Source organism: Pan paniscus, chromosome 18 (assembly GCF_029289425.2).
Source record: "Pan paniscus chromosome 18, NHGRI_mPanPan1-v2.0_pri, whole genome shotgun sequence".
Lineage (NCBI taxonomy): Eukaryota > Metazoa > Chordata > Mammalia > Primates > Hominidae > Pan > Pan paniscus.
Window position 1 is genome coordinate 1,967,933 of NC_073267.2, and position 16,013 is coordinate 1,983,945.

The 16,013-nt window shown below is 51.7% G+C and overlaps 1 protein-coding gene and 1 long non-coding RNA gene across 8 annotated transcripts in view; one reads left to right on the forward strand and one right to left on the reverse strand.

The window, feature by feature from the left end:
* The first annotated feature begins 4,129 nt into the window (after positions 1–4,129).
* Positions 4,130–16,013, forward strand: part of MAPK8IP3 (mitogen-activated protein kinase 8 interacting protein 3) — a 64,890-nt gene continuing 53,006 nt past the window's right edge. For all 7 annotated transcript variants that reach the window (XM_063598207.1, XM_063598206.1, XM_063598210.1 and 4 more), the window contains exon 1: positions 4,130–4,616. In XM_063598207.1, the coding sequence (XP_063454277.1) occupies positions 4,299–4,616 (318 nt within the window). In that variant the 5' untranslated portion in view covers positions 4,130–4,298. The remainder of the gene's footprint in view (positions 4,617–16,013) is intronic.
* Positions 4,623–15,988, reverse strand: LOC103784266 (uncharacterized). The gene is made up of 3 exons (XR_609874.4): positions 11,947–15,988; positions 9,544–11,732; positions 4,623–9,340 (listed from the first exon to the last, which is right to left on the reverse strand). It is a non-coding gene; the product is annotated as an uncharacterized LOC103784266 (long non-coding RNA).

The window sequence follows — 16,013 nt, forward strand, 5'->3', positions numbered from 1 at the left end:
AAACGATTGGATGTCTTTCTTCTGATGTATTAGCTATTTTCATATGTTTTCAAACATACTTAATATCCTTACAGGCATTATGTGGATTCAGGGTAAGCTTCTCAGACTGTGAGCCTGAGAGTCCCTCTCTAGGAGGCTCCACACCATTCTGCCTGCTAGATCGGGGCCAGATGAGATGAAAGTCAACGCTTGAGAAAGAAAACCAACATGCATTAACTGAAACACCGTCTTCACTTGTTCACCCACAGGGTATAGAGCGAGTTCCAAGAACCAGGCTAGGTAATGACACGCTAAGTTTCCTATTTCTAGCGGCTGCCAAGGCCACCAGCAAGCATGGGAACCTCTGGGAGTCACAGCTCCTCCGTCTCCAGAGGCCTGGCAGTGGCCAAGTCTAGAAGGACGCGGGTGGTGCCACCTGGTACAGGGTGAGGGTGTGAATAACAGACCCCGAAGGGTTGCCACCTCAAGCCCCGTGCCTTGTCCAGGAATACACAGGCTCTTTTGATGTCAGGTAACTTTGCCGTATGATCTTTGTGGTGTACCTGGTAGGTCACACCCTGTGAGCGTGTAGATGCCTCCTCCCGTGCTGGCTGCTTAATTTCTTCTGCACTTATAGTCCTGACCATCTTGAAGATCATCACTGAAATACTCCTGTGTAATGTGTGGCTACAAAGTGCTATCTAAAGATGCTCTCTCAAACTCAGCTCATGAAGATGAGAGGAACATCACAGGGAACTGTGTGGCTTCTTAGCAAGCATCAGGGCAGATACTTAGAAATTAAAGTTGAATTTTAGAAACATATTTTATATTTTACATGCCCATCTTACATTTTAAAGTATTTTAGTGAGAAAAAGTTGCATCCCAAATAGTATTTCTGAATCTGAAAGGAAGTCAACTCCTCTGTTACTAGAAGTTCTTTCTTCTTTTTTTTTAGACAGAGCCATTCTGTCACCCAGGCTGGAGTGCAGTGGCACAATCCCTGCTCACTGCAGCCTCAACCTCCCAGGCTCAAGTGATCCTCCCACCTCAGCCTCCCAAGTAGATGGGACTGCAGGCATGCACCAGCACGCCTGGCTGATTTTTTTTTTTTTTGGTAGAGTTTGGGTTTCACTATGTTGCCCAGGCTGGTCTCAAGCTTCTGGATTCAAGCGATCCTCCCTCCTTGGCCTCCCAAAGTGCTGGGATTACAGGTGTAAGCCACTATGCCCAGCTGTAAGAAGTTCTAATTCAGCACCAGCTTTCAGGAGAAGACCAGTTGTATGATTCCATAAGCATCAAGAATTATCCAGCACCTTGTTAAAATTTCATTTTAACCAACTTAAAGTAACAAATCTGTGCAAAAATGGTAGTGATAATTAATCAATTGAGTCGATGGCCAAGTCTGTTGGCCTCTCCCTGTGGTAGCATTGCTCCTACTGTAGTGTGCTACCTCAGGAATTCAAAGGGCTCAAGTTTCTCAAAGGTATAAAGCAGAAGCTTTAAACATCCCCCAAAATGCAAGCTTGCTCTAACTTGTTCACCAGGAAGAATTATAGATTACATCTGTTTGCCCAGCCTCATCATTTTCACTTTATGGAACCTCACAACTCTCCGTAACCTTTATCGCACGTTATTTGCTGGAGATGGCGCCATGCTCCTTTCATGGATTAGCTGACATTCCTAATAGGCTGGATGTTTTAGGCTGTTTTGCAGGCTTAGAAATAGAGATTTGGGGCCAGGCACGGTGGCTCATGCCTGTAATCCCAACACTGGGAGGCCGAGGTGGGTGGATCACCTGAGGTCAGGAGTTTGAGGCCGGCCTGACCAGTATGGTGAAACCCCCATCTCTACTAAAAATTACAAAAATTAGCCGGGCGTGGTAGCACATGCCTGTAGTCCCAGCTACTCGGGAGGCTGAGGCAGGAGAATGGCTTGAACACGGGGGGCGGAAGTAACAGTGAGCTGAGATGGTGCCACTGCACTCCAGCCTGGGCGACAGACTGAGACTCCATCTCAGAAAAAAAAAAAAAAGAAAAGAAAAGAAATGGAGATTTGGCAAAATTAAGTCACTTGGGATCCCAGGAAATTGGAATCTGAGGCTGAATGAAACCTCTTAGTGGGATGGTTGAACATCTATACGGCAAATTATGTTGCAAGTGGAAAATGTGAAAAACACAATAGAGCCTGGCATGGTGGCTCACACCTGTCATCTAAGCACTTTGGGAGGCCAAGGGGGAGGATCGCTTGAGGCCAGGAGTTCAAGACCAGCCAGAGTAACAGTGAGACCTCTGTCTCTACAAAAATGTTTTTAAAATTGGCCGAGCAGTGGTGGCTTACACCTGTGGACCCAACTACTTAGGAGGCTGAGGTGGGATCACTTGAGCCTAAGAGTTCAAGTGAGCCCTGATCATGCCAGTGCCTCCAGCCTGAGCAACAGGGTGAGACCCTGCCTCTAAAAACTGAACAACAAAAAAAATCAGTAGGGTGTCAGTTACGGGAGTTACTGTTTCGGTGCAATCAGATTAGGATGAGAGGATCTGAACTGATGAGCATTGCAGTAGGTGAAAGACGGTAAGTGGCCATTTCTATTAGCATTAAATAGTCACTGATGTGGTTTCATCAGGATTCACAATACATGTGTGGCTCCCAAATGGAGTTTCAAAGTCTTGGGTTCATGGTGTCCCCCTGCCCGGCAAAATAAAGTGCAAATCTTACGGAGCAACACATTTTAAGTTCAGGCCTCAAGTACTTCCAGAGACAAAAGTCCTGGGGACACTAGCTCAGAATGGGGGAAAGGGGACCCTGAGCCAAGAGTCAACCAGGATGACATGCAGAATCAGACCTGCAAAGGCTGCAGATACTGTAGTTATGAGGCACACCCAACTCTTAAAGATAAATATGTGGTTGGAAGTATAAGAGCCTATTAAAACTGCTAGAATATAAGAAATCAAATAGGACAAAAATAGAATCATTGGCAGGGTGCAGTGGCTCACGCCTGTAATCCCAGCACTTTGGGACGCCGAGGGAGGCGGGTGGATCACTTGAGGTCAGCAGCTCAAGACCAGCCTGGCCAACATGGTGAAACCCCGTCTCTACTAAAAATACAAAAAAATGAGCCGGGCGTTAATGGCGCGTGTCTGTAGTCCCAGCTATTCACGAGGCTGAGGCAGGAGAATCGCTTGGACCCAGGAGGCGAAGGTTGCAGTGAGCCGAGATCGCGCCATCACACTCCAGTCTGGGCGACAAGAGCGAAACACCGTCTCAAAAAAAAAAAAAAAAAAAAAAAAAAATCGCTGCCATTAATAACCCAGTGGATTGGTTAAACAGATTGCACGTAGCTGAAAAGAAACCGAAAATCTGGACTGGCGCGGTGGCTCACGCCTGTCATCCCAACACTCTGGGAGGTCGAGGCGGGCGGATCACTTGAGATCAGAAATTTGAGACCAGCCTGGCCAACATGGCGAAACCCCGTCTCTACTAAAAATACAAAATTAGCTGGTCTGTAATCCCAGCTACTCCGGAGGCTGAGGGAGAAGAATCACTTGAACCCGGAAGGCGGAGCTTGCAGTGAGCCAGGATCGCGCCACCGCACTCCAGCCTGGGCGACAGAGCAAGACTCCATCTCAAAAAAAAAAAAAAAAAAAAAAAAAAAATCTGAAGCAGTCAGTGCAGTAGGGAGAAGGCGAAAGGAAGGAGGCCACGCTGCTGGGTTTCAGGATGAGATGGGCGTTGAGGGTGCATTCACAGAATCCCGGGAGGAGCCAGCTGAGTGGGCAAGGCATTAGGAGAGGGGAGGCACTGAGCGGGGCGCGGTGCTGTAGGGAACGGAGGCTCATCAGGGCGGCCGGGATTGAGGCGCAGGCGCTGAGCCTTCGCCTAAGTCCGCCGAAGTGTGCAGAGCCTGGAGACAGGATCGAGGTCACCGGAAGCCCACGGTGGCGGGTACATGATGAAGCTACAGCGCGCTGGGGGAAGCGACCACTGCCGCCCCGCGGATCCCACCGGCCTGGCCGGGAGCTCCCTCTGCCCTGCTCACCCGCGCTTCCGGCCCGAAGCCCGGCTTCCTCTGACGTCACGGCCCCTGCGCCCCCTGGCGGCGCGGCTGCGGCGGGACGCGCGGGCACCGCCCCCTCCGGCTGGAGGGCGGGACTTCCGGCGAGTGAGTGACGGGCGCAGCCTCGGCAGCGGCGGCGGCGGAGCCCTGAGGCGACAGCAGCTGCGGGAGGCGACGGGCTGCGGCCTGCGGAACCTGAGGCAGCTGGGGAGGGCCGGGCGCGCCGGCCGGATAGCGAGCCGCGCTGGCGGCGGCGGTGGCCGCGATGATGGAGATCCAGATGGACGAGGGCGGCGGCGTGGTGGTGTACCAGGACGACTACTGCTCCGGCTCGGTGATGTCGGAGCGGGTGTCGGGCCTGGCGGGCTCCATCTACCGCGAGTTCGAGCGCCTCATCCACTGCTACGACGAGGAGGTGGTCAAGGAGCTCATGCCGCTGGTGGTGAACGTGCTGGAGAACCTAGACTCGGTGCTCAGCGAGAACCAGGAGCACGAGGTGGAGCTGGAGCTGCTGCGCGAGGACAACGAGCAGCTGCTCACCCAGTACGAGCGTGAGAAGGCGCTGCGCAGGCAGGCGGAGGAGGTGCGTGGGCCGCGGGACCCGCCCGCATCCCCGTCCCGGACCCCCAGCCAGCCCCGGGCCCCGGACCCAACACCCGTCCCGACCCCAGACCCCGCTCCGGCCCCCCGGACCGCGGGACCCCTGGACCCCCAGACCCCGCCCCGAGACCCGCCTGGACCCCATATCCCCCGCCCCGGGACTTCCCCACCCCCTCTGCCCGCCGTGAGACACCTCCCTAGAGCACCCCCCCGCCTGCCCCGGGACCCCACCCCGACTCCCGGGGACCCCCTTTTCCGCCCAGGCCTGGGCCCTGGCCCCCTCCTCCGTGCCCCCAGCCCTGAACCTTCAGCCCCAAACCCGATGTGCCTGGCGTCATCCCCGGGGAGCTCAGCTTCAAAGCCAGGCCTCACTCTCCCCTCCCCACCCACCTCTGCATGCCAATTCCCTTTGCTTTCGTGCGTGTGTTCAGTCAAAACGTTTCCCGACCCCAAGTGCTACCTCTGTTGGCTGCCATTCTAAATCCATCTAGAAAAGGAATCTTTTGGTGTTCTTAGGGGGCTGCAGCCGTCTGTGGATGATGTTGGAGACCTTTCCCTTGTCCCTAATCCCGTATTTTGAAGGTCTGTGACACGGGTGAATTGGGTGGTTGATGTAAACACAGAACGAGGCCGCAGGCGGGCTGCTCCTCTGTCAGCAGAAGGAACACTCGAGTTTCTGGAGGTGATGTCTTTGCCCCCTTGGTTCCTTGCTTGGCGAGATTGTTAGCTGATGTAGCCAGGGCTGAGAAACTCCACTCTGGCTTCTGAGGAGTTAAAAGTCTGAGTTTGAAGCGTTTAATTCTGTGCTAGGATGTCTCCATAACCTGGAAATCGCTTGTCTGTGAAGCAGTTACAAGAGCCGGGCCCTGTGGGGAGCACCACTTAGCTTCATTCATTCACCGTCAGATACTGAGCTCGGCCTGCCTGTGTGTGGGCCCAGAGCCTCGCCCTTTGTCAGAAACAGGTTCGGGGAGGCTGGTTCCCATCCCTGCTTTGCCTCTGTGACCTTGGCCTGTCGCCTGCCTGGGGTTTGATTTTCCATCAAAGGAGTGAATTGCACTAGGCGATCTCCAAGCCCAGAAATTCTCTCATTCTAGGAGTTAGGTAATGCTGTTTGACTTATGAATAGAAGTGTCTTAGGAAATGAGCTTCAATTCCTTTTCAATTAATTCGGCTTAACACATTCTTGACTTTAATAGGAAAATAAAAGATTGTGTCAGTATTTTGGCTTTTTCTGAAACCAAGGTGATTTATGGCCTAGTTTGGTTTAAAGCGTGTTTATAAAAATCATAACAGTATGTTGTATCATTCCTCCTTTCCTGTGGTTTCTATTGCGTTTGGGCTTCGTGTCTGTCGCGAGGCGGTTATGCGTTGATTGGAATGCCCCGGTTCCAGCAAAGCTGAGTTAAAGCTCTCAACCTAAGGGAACGCAAAGGTTCATGGATTTTGGAGCTCGGGTTGACTATAGGCATTTTACTGGGAAGGAAACTTGTCCTGAGAAGTGGAGGGGCTGAACCAAGGTCACCCACCCCAGAAGTGCCCAGCCAGGATGCAGAGTGAACCCGACACCGGCCTGGGCACTTGCTTCCATGTCAGGCAGCTGCAGGCACCGGAGGGCTGCTCCCCAGAAGCCTGGAGTGCCAGGGCTGCCCTCGCTCAGCTGTGGAGCTGTGGCTGCCCCCTGTGCTGGGCACCGCCCTCCACTTCTCTCCCACACTCAGTGGCCTGACCTGGATTTCAGGTGGGTTTCTTTTTTTCACCTTGTACCTGTGTGGTCAGTATAGTGGACGAGAAGGAACTGAAAGGAGAAAATCAAGATGGACAACGTTAAGGCTAGGAATTATAACCTTGCCGCTTAAAAATGAGCTGTGCACAGGATAGGCGCTGCCCAGCTCTGTGCGGTTCACATGCAAGCTGCTGTGAGTGCATCTGCCCTCCCCCAGGGCTCCCGCTGAACCAAGCTGGCGGGTGTGCGTGCGGTCTGCAAAGCTATCACCTTTAGTCTGAGACCCACCATTGCCCCAGCGCTTTAGAGAAGCTGCACCCAGAGCTTCGGGAGCCGAGCCCCGAAGCCAGCCAATGCTTGGCCAGCATGGAGGCTATGATTAAACGCTAACAGGGCGCCCTTGGAAAGACCTCAGGGCTTTACAACTAAGGAAGAGGGCTCGATGCTGTCAACATTTGGCATGCCTACTCCTCTACTGAATCAAGCAGACCTTCATTTCCAACTTTGTAGACCATTGTGCCCTGTGGGTCGGCGTCTTTTCTAGGCAGGGTCTTGTGATCACATAGACGTGTGTCTGATAAGAGGGGAGCGGGACGTCACACGCTGCAGGCGTGTCTTGTTGCAGAGGAGCTCCTGGGTGAGCTGTCAGCAGAAGCTCCGTCCCCAGCCACTCTGCTCAAGAAGGCTTAGTCAGAGATGGGTAACCTGAGCCACTGCAGCTTCTGAGCAGACAGAATCCGCAGGGTTTTATAAAAACCTGAGCAGAGCAGACATCCCTGTTCCCATCTTCTTGCCGGTCATTACCACAGTGACTCCCAATGTGCTCTGATAACAGGCAGCTGAGTGTATGAGAGTGAGCTAGAGAGGGTGGGGTCTCCCGAGAGACTGACCCAAGCTGTGGAGTCTGCAGACCCCAGCCTGAGTGTCAGCCTGGCCCTCAAGAGCCACACACCCTGGGTCCATCCTCTTCCCCTCGCTGGGCTGCAGTGGCCGCGGACTTTGCAAGTCAGTTTCATCTCAAGATCCAAGCACCATCACTGGCTGTTGGTTGCCTGGAGAATTGTGGGCAGGCAGATGTAGCAGAGTCAGGGCAGAGCCCTTGACGGGTTCTCAGGGCCGCCGTGGACGGCAGGCACCGGACATTGCTAGCCGCCTACCAGACAGTGCAGTTTCTGGTTGTGCAGGCTCTGATACAAAGTTTTTTAAAACCCTCAAGTTATTTCCCAGTGGAAAAGAAGAAGGTGGGAAACAGCAGCTGAACGGGGTGGGGGCTGGCAAGGAGCAGATGCTGTCTCCACACGCACCGTCCGGTGCAGCTCCAGAGGAGGGCCGGGCAGAGCCACCACGTTTGCCGGGCTTACCCGGGCAGCAAAGAGCCCTTCTCCCGTAGTGATCAACTGCTTAGCTTACAAGAGGAAAAATAAGGTGTGAGAGATGACATGTGAGTATTAGTGGTCATTATTTGCCTTAAAATCTTCTTAACCCTAAAGAAACTGCTGCTGGTAACACCCCCCAGGCTCATGGCAGGCAGCTGGAGTGGGTGTTCTCTCAACAAGCCCAGATCGTGATGTTTGCTGATCATTCGGCATTTGATGCTATGTAAGGAAAGGATGCAAGGGAAGACAGTTTTATCCAAAACTTATTTTTTCCGAGTTAAATAAAAGTTACCGGCCAGGCGCAGTGGCTCTCACGTCTGTAATCCCAGCACTTTGGGAGGCTGAGGCAGGCGAGAGATGAGGTCACGCTATGTTGCCCAGGCTGGTCTCAAACTCCTGGACTCAAGCAATCCTCCCACCTCAGCCTCCCAACATTTGACATTGAACTCCTGACCTCCTCATCTCAGGTCAGGAGTTTGAGACCAGCCTGGCGAACCTGGCGAAACCCTGTCTCTACTAAAAAAAAAAAAAAAGAAAAAAAAATTAGCCAGGTGTGGCGGCAGGCCCCTGTAGTCCCAGCACTCGGGAGGCTGAGGCAGGAGAATCACTTGAACCCAGGAGGCAGATGTTGTGGTGAACCAAGATCATACCACTGCACTCCAGCCTGGGCAACAAGAGTGAGACTCTGTCTCAAAATAAATAAATAGATAAAAATAAATAAATAAATGTCATCCATTTCATAGACTATTTGGATAGGATTCAGCTGGAGAAAACAAACACCATAATCCCGCTCTACAGAGATGATCAGTCTGCCATTTTTTCTTCTTTTTTTCTCCTCTGTGCCAGACGATCTGCAGGAAGTCTTTTCCATCAATGAATTAAGATGCTGAATCAGAAATTTTTATTTTTGTTTTTCATATGACAAATAGTAAATTCACCACTGCTTGGCCAGAGTATGCGATTTCTTTTCCTGCCATGTTATGATATTAAGAACAGTTTTTTAAAAAATGTTTTTTAAATGAAGCTATCAAGATGGGGCTGCCAGAGCTGCCTTTCCTAGGTGCCTCTGAAAGCTGGCCTGGTGTAGCTGCACCACTCACCAGGAGTACAGCGGTCTCCCTAAAAAGTGGAGCAAATACATGTAGGAACCATGGAGAAGGAGGTACCTGCCAGCCAGAGAGAACACGGGACAGAGGCCGAAGTGGCCCGGAGGCCGCTGGGCGCAGCCTGCCCCTCTGCCGCTCCGCTGCGGGAGCCCCCGGGCCACGCTGGCAGCAGTCAGATGGGGCCGAGAGCTGAGAGAAGTCAGTTCTTCCAAAATTAAGATTTCTAAATGAAATATCTGTTTCATTTTTAAGTTTTTAAAAACCATTTTGAAATACGTACAGAAAGGTTGCAGAATTAACACTCCTCACCCAGCTTCCCAAGTGCGGGCGTCTTCCCACGCTGCTTTCTCTGGCTGTGTAAGGGACTCAGGGGTCCCTGTGTCCTTGTTGTGTCCTGTGTTCTGTGGTGGCCTCTCGTTCTCTGCTCTTTGCGACCTTGACCATTGCGACAACACAGGTCAGTCACTTTGCAGCTGTGCCTCAGTCTGGCTCATGGGCCCTGGGGACCAGATATGGAGCATGTCCTCAGGCCTCAGCAGGAAGACCCATGGCATGCAGAGCCTCCTAGATCCTTAATCTGTGCCAGATGGGCATCAGGTGAGGGGCACAAGATTTTTGGATGGGCCCCTTTCCCAGGTTCCCGTTTATTACCAGGGCGGGAGGATGAGCTGTTAGTGCATGAAAATCACTACAGAAGCTTACCAGGAGCTGCATGGGGTGCCGGCTCTCCGGACTTGTTTTCCTTTGCCCTGTTGAAAGTTGGGGTCCCAAAGCCGGGCGCAGTGGCTCACGCCCGTAATCCCAACACTTTGAAAGGCCGAGGCGGGTGGATCATGAGGTAAGGAGTTCGAGACCAGCCTGGCCAATATGGTGAAACCCCGTCTCTACTAAAAATACAAAAATTAGCTGGGCATGGTGATGCACACCTGTACTCCCAGCTACTTGGAAGGCTGAAGCAGGAGAATCGCTTGAACGCAGGAGGTGGAGCTTGCAGTGAGCCGAGATTGCAACGCTACTGCACTCCAGCCTGGGCAATTGAGGGAGACTCCGTCTCAAAAAAAAAAAAAAGAAAAAAAAAGAAAACTGAGGTCCCGAGCTCCCTTTGTCACCCCGAGTATCTAGCCGCCACTAGGTCCTGGTGTTCTTTTGGCCTCAGGAGTTCTTTTTTTTTTTTTTTTTTGAGATGGAGTCTCGCTCTGTCACCCATGCTGGAGTGCAGTGGCGCAGTCTCGGCTCACTGCAAGCTCCACCTCCCAGGTTTATGCCATTCTTCTGCCTCAGCCTCCCGAGTAGCTGAGACTACAGGTGCCCGCCAACACGCCCGGCTAATTTTTTGTATTTTTAGTAGAGACGGGGTTCACCGTGTTAGCCAGGATGGTCTCGATCTGCTGACCTCGTGATCCGCCCATCTCGGCCTCCCAAAGTGCTGGGATTACAGGCATGAGCCATCGCGCCCGGCCAGCCTCAGGAGTTCTTTAATGTCCCCACTTTTCATCTCCTTTGCTGCCTTCTGCTTCCAGTCACCACCATCCCAGGGTCTCTCGGCCATTCCCACCCCCGCCACTTTGCCAGCCCAGAGAACGCTCACAAAGCATATCTGGTCTCTGAGTGCTAGGGTGAATTCCAGGCAGGGGGATTAGCTGATTGCTCTCCTGGGGCAGACTGGACATCTCAGATGGTGATAACATGAGGGGATCTGAGTGACAAGGTGGGCCAGGACACTGGGTGGACAGAGTGAGGCTGTCTTCCCCAGGTGGCCCCCCACTGGGCCCACCTCTCACCAGCCTCATCTGCCTCTGGTCTTCTGGCCGCCCCCCATTCTGCAGACCTGCAGTTCCTGCCTCCTAGACCACTTGCCCCCACCTCACCCTCGGGGTTTACCTGGCCAGTTCCCGTCTCTGCCGGATTCACTGGTGTCTGCCTCCGCAGTGCACCTGCAGAGAAGCCCCCATCACCCACTCTGCCGCCCCTGCCTGGGGAGCTGGGCCCCCACCAGGCCTCTCTCCCGGCTTCCGCAAGTTAAGCTGCTCCCTGCCAACAAGGGGCCAGCACCCTTTGGTTCATTCAGCCTGAGCCTGTTGTTTCCCTTTCTCGGCACACCCGGAGATGCTGGCCATCTGTGTGTGTGGATAAAGGGAAGCCGGCTTTCCTCTGTCTCTGCACACATCTCACCAAACTGTGCAGTTCCGGAAGGTCAAGGACTGTCTCTTTGGAGCAGCCTTTCTGCCTGACAGAACGTTCTGGGATGATGGAAATGTTGTATTTGGTGCTGTCCACTTCAGTAGCTGCTGGCCACATAGGGCCGTTGAGCATTTTAGGCGTGACTCATGGAACTGAGGAACTGGATTTTTAGTTGTATTTACTTGTTTCAGAGATGAGGTCTCGCCATGTTGCCCAGGCTGGTCTCAAACTTCTGGACCAAAGCAATCCTCCCATCTCAGCCTCCCGAATAGCTGGGACTACAGGCTCGTGCCACCATGCCCGGCTGTGTTTTATTTTAATTAATGTAAACATGTGGCCAGGGCTTCCATACTGGACAGTGTGGCTGTGGGCAGTCTAGCTGAGCTGCCTGCAAGCAAGGGCAGATGGTGAGTTACTCAGCTTCATGCAAGAAAGGAAGATGCTTAAAGGGTGGGTTTGTTTCCTGTTTAATGAACATTTTCCAGAAAGAGGGGAGATCCTGTAGCAGTGGGTTTCAGATACAGGAGACCAGACAGGAGAAAATATTGTGAGATGGGAAAGTGGATGCCAGCGACAGGAAACAGCAGAGAGGGGCTGAAGTTCTCGAAAGGCCAAGAAGAGCCTGGTGGGAAACCGCTCGCACCTCAGGACTGCCTGTGCTCAGGGCACAGGATCGACTTTTTCGCCTTGGGCTGCTTTTTGTTTTCTTTCTGTGGGTAACAATTTTATTGCAGTATCATTGACATACACTGAACTGTACATACTTAAAGAGTACAATTTGATGAGTTTTGAAATACGTATAAACACCAGAAGCCATCCCTGCAGTCCAAGCAGCGTAGACGCCCGGACCCCAGAGTTCCCTGTGTCCTATGTAACCCCCCTCCGACCCCTCCTTGCCCCACCTGTCCCCAGGTAACCACTGACCTGCCTTCAGTCACTGTAGGTTAATTTGCATCTTCTAGATCTTTGCATAATGGCCTCCTGCAGTGCGTACGTGGTTTCCTCTGACATCTTCCACTCGGTACAGTGATTCGGGGACTCACCCAGGCTATGTGTGTCCTTCCCCCATGGCCAAGCAGGGTCCCAGCAGTGCCGTTTGTCCATCCGCCTGCCTGCAGGGGAGCTGGGCGGCTTGTTTTTACGTAACCTTCACGCATGAGCGGTTTGTAAGCCCGCTCACCCCGTGGCAGGGTGTTGGGCCAAGCACTGCTCTGGGGCAGGCTGGCAGTGAAACCCAGAGACGAGAATCCGCTTATGAGGGGGATGCGTCTTTGCGGAGACCCTTAGAGCCCACAACATCATTACTCTGTTGCATTTTTTTTTTGAGCCACTGTTACGGCAAGAGATCCAGGGCGTGCCACGTGAAACGCGACAGGGCCTTTCCTCAAGACCTCTCCTCCGTGTGGTGCGTTTCTCACACAGCGTCTAGGACATTTCAATTCTTGTTATCAACAACCAGATTCAAAACTTGCCTTTTGTTAAAGTTGCTGGGGGCCCCTTCCTCCCCAGGCCTCTGGGGAGTTTGGGGCTCCTGTTCCCTAACCTTTCCTCAGCCAGCCTGCCCATCACCTTTCCTTCTCCCCAGGAAATGAATTCCCAGATATACGCACAGTCCCAGTGGGCCCTTGCACACGTGTGTCTCTATGTCCCTGCCTCAGGTTAGAGCATTCATGTTTTGAGAGCAGGGACCCTTTGGCTACTGAGAAGAGTGAACTGAGGCACGGTTAGCAGGCCCCTCGTTCAGTGGAACCAGAGGGAGTCGGAGGTTGGGGCTGATTAGGAAGTTTCAGAAGCCAATGTAAACTCCTAAGAATGCACCAGAGAATAAAAGTTTACTTAAGAATAATTTTTCCCAGGGAGATGTTTCATAGGATGGGACATTTAACTTGGGGTTTTGGTTTTATCTTCATTTTTCTTCCACTGGTACCAACCATATAAATGTATATATATATTTCCCAATACAAATGTATATGTACTAGTAAGACAGATGGGAAATATATATATATCTATTTCCCATCTGTCTTACCCATTCTTGAAATCAGTTCGTATTCAACCAGTTGGGATTTGTTTTACGTGGACACTGAACCCAGCCGTCCCTTTCACAGAACGTGAGGAAGCCTTGCTTTTCAACCTGATTTTTGGAGTCCCGAGCTGGTGGCCAGATCTCTCAGCCCCACACGTAATACCTGAATGGAGAAATGTCCTTCCCTCGACCCGTGTCCCGTCCAGCAGGCTTCAGGGGCAGCTTTGTAACTCCAGAGCCACCCCCTGCACGTCCTCTCTCTGCATTTTAGACCTAGGTGGCCAGGCAGTTGTGGGAAGTGGAAAGAGCTCTGACTGCCCCCTGCCAGCCCGGGGTAACCACAGCCATGCGAGGTCCTTGCCCGTACCTGGGAACTAGCCGTGAAGGGCATCTGCCAGGCATGTGCCCGGCACCTGTCTGCCTGCTTAAGATAAAAGACCAAAAATGAGCGTTTTTCCTTTGGAAAGTCATACTACGCCCTCATTCCCAGGGAAGGAAATAAATTGATCGGTATTGCACAACAACGAGATCTTTGATTCGTGTCAAGATTCGTTTCTAACCAACCAGCCAGAGCTGAATTGTTTCTCGCTGGTGAGCCTGGCCTAACAAACGTATGAGAGGAGAGGTTTGGATTTTTTTTTTTTGAGACGGAGTCTCACTCTGTCGCCTAGGCTGGAGTGCAATGGCGTGATCTCTACTCACTGCAAGCTCTGCCTCCCGGGTTCAAGCGATTCTGCCTCAGCCTCCTGAGTACCTGGGATCACAGGCGCCCACCACCACACCCAGCTGATTTTTTGTATTTTTAGTAGAGATGGGGTTTCACCATGTTCGCTAGGCTGGTCTTGAACTCCTGACCTCACGTGATCTGCCCACCTCAGCCTCCCAAAGTGCTGGGATTTCAGGCGGGAGCCACTGCACCGGCCGAGGTTTGGATTTAATGTATTACTTTACTCAGCAGGAAAGTGTCCATGGGTTGTGAAAGTTACCAAAAGCCTGTTGATCGCCCTGTGAAAGAACTTACCTGGCCATTGCTCTGACATTCTGAGTCCAGAATACTGTCATCTTGATTTTATATTGGACATTAAAAGTCAGTCACTGCGTTAACTTTGCTTACATATAAAAGGAAGGATGATATCATTCTACGGAATACTGGAGAACTGGCTTGGATTACTAGATGTTCGAAGACCCTATGCCCTCAGGTCATTTCTTTTTTTTTTTTTTTTTGAGACAGAGTCTCCCTCTGTCATGCAATGGCGCGATCTCGGCTCACTGCAACCTCTGCCTCCTGAGTTCAAGAGATTCTCCTGCCTCAGCCTCCTGAGTAGCTGGGATTACAGGTACGCACCACCACGCCCGGCTAATTTTGGTATTTTTAGTAGAGATGGGGTTTCACACGTTGGTCAGGCTGGTCTCAAACTCCTGACCTCGTGATCCTCCCACCTCGGCCTCCCAAAATGCTGGGATTACAGGAGTAAGCCACTGTGCCCAGCCAGGTTATTTCAATATGTATCTTGAAATTCACCGAAAATGCTGGGCATGGTGGCTCACGCCTCTAATCCCAGCACTTTGGGAGGCTGAGGTGGGTGGATGACCTGAGGTTAGGAGTTTGAGACCAGCCTGGCCAACATGGCGAAACCCTGTATCTACCAAAAATACAAAAATTAGCCAGGTATGACCAGGCGCAGTGGTTCACGCCTGTAATCCCAACACTTTGGGAGGCTGAGGCAGGCGGATCACGAGGTCAAGGAGATCGAGACCATCCTGGCTAACACAGTGAAGTCCCATCTTTACTAAAAATAAAAAAAATTAGCCGCATATGGTGGTGGGCGCCTGTGATCCCATCTACTCGGGATGCTGAGGCAGGAGAAACAGTTGAACCTGGGAGGCAGAGGTTGCAGTAAGCTGAGATTGCGCTACTGCACTCCAGCCTGGGCAACAGAGCGAGATGCCGTCTCAAAAAAATAAAAAATAAAAATTAGCCAGGTGTGGTGGTGGGTGCCTATAATCCTAGCTACTCAGGAGACTGGGAGGCTGAGGCAAGAGAATCACTTGAACCCAGGAGGTGGAGGTTGCAGTGAGCCAAGATCGTGCCACTGCATTTCCAGCCTGGGTGACGGAGTAAAACTCCATCTCAAAAAAAAAAAAAAAAAGAAAGAAAGAAAGAAAGAAATTCACCAAAAAGCAAATTCTGAAAACATAAGTTGAATTTAATTTTCAAGCAGAGCCCTTTGGTCGTGGGAGGGATGGGGAAGTACATCTTAAAAACATGTCTAAAAAGGGAATCCTGTGGCATATTGGTACCTAGATGTGAGAGTTGTTTCGTGTCTCGACTGAGGAACGACACCCATGTTTTCCTTCATTTTGTAATCTCAAGTCATTGCTCCTTGGGATGCTCAAAGGTGACCCATAGGTGGCCTCTCATGTCCAGATGCCACACAGCATTTCACTAGACTCGGTTAGATAGGTGGTTGTGTCAAATACACGCTGCCCTGCAGCATGGATCACGAGCACGTGTACAGAAACCTTTCACTTTGCTATTGTCACACCTTCAGTAGGTCTCTGGGACCGAGATACTACCGTGCTGTATTCTGGGTAGTTCTTTTATTTTTTTATAATCTAGTACTATGCAGGCCCATTCAACAAAAATGCTGATAGTTAAAACTTTATTTTTCTCAGCTCTGTTTATATTTTGTAATCGTGCTTTATTCATCTCTATTCCCCACGTCCCCACCACTGAAAATTCTTGGTTCTTTTTTTTCTTTTTGAGATGGAGTCTCGCTCTATCGCCCAGGCTGGAGTGCAGTGGCAGGATCTTGGCTCACTGCAAGCTCCGCCTCCCAGGTTCCTGCCATTCTCCTGCCTCAGCCTCTTGAGTAGCTGGGATTACAGGCGCCTGCCACCATACCCGGCTAATCTTTTTTGTATTTTTAGTAGAGATGGGGTTTCACCTTGTTAGCCAGGATGGTCT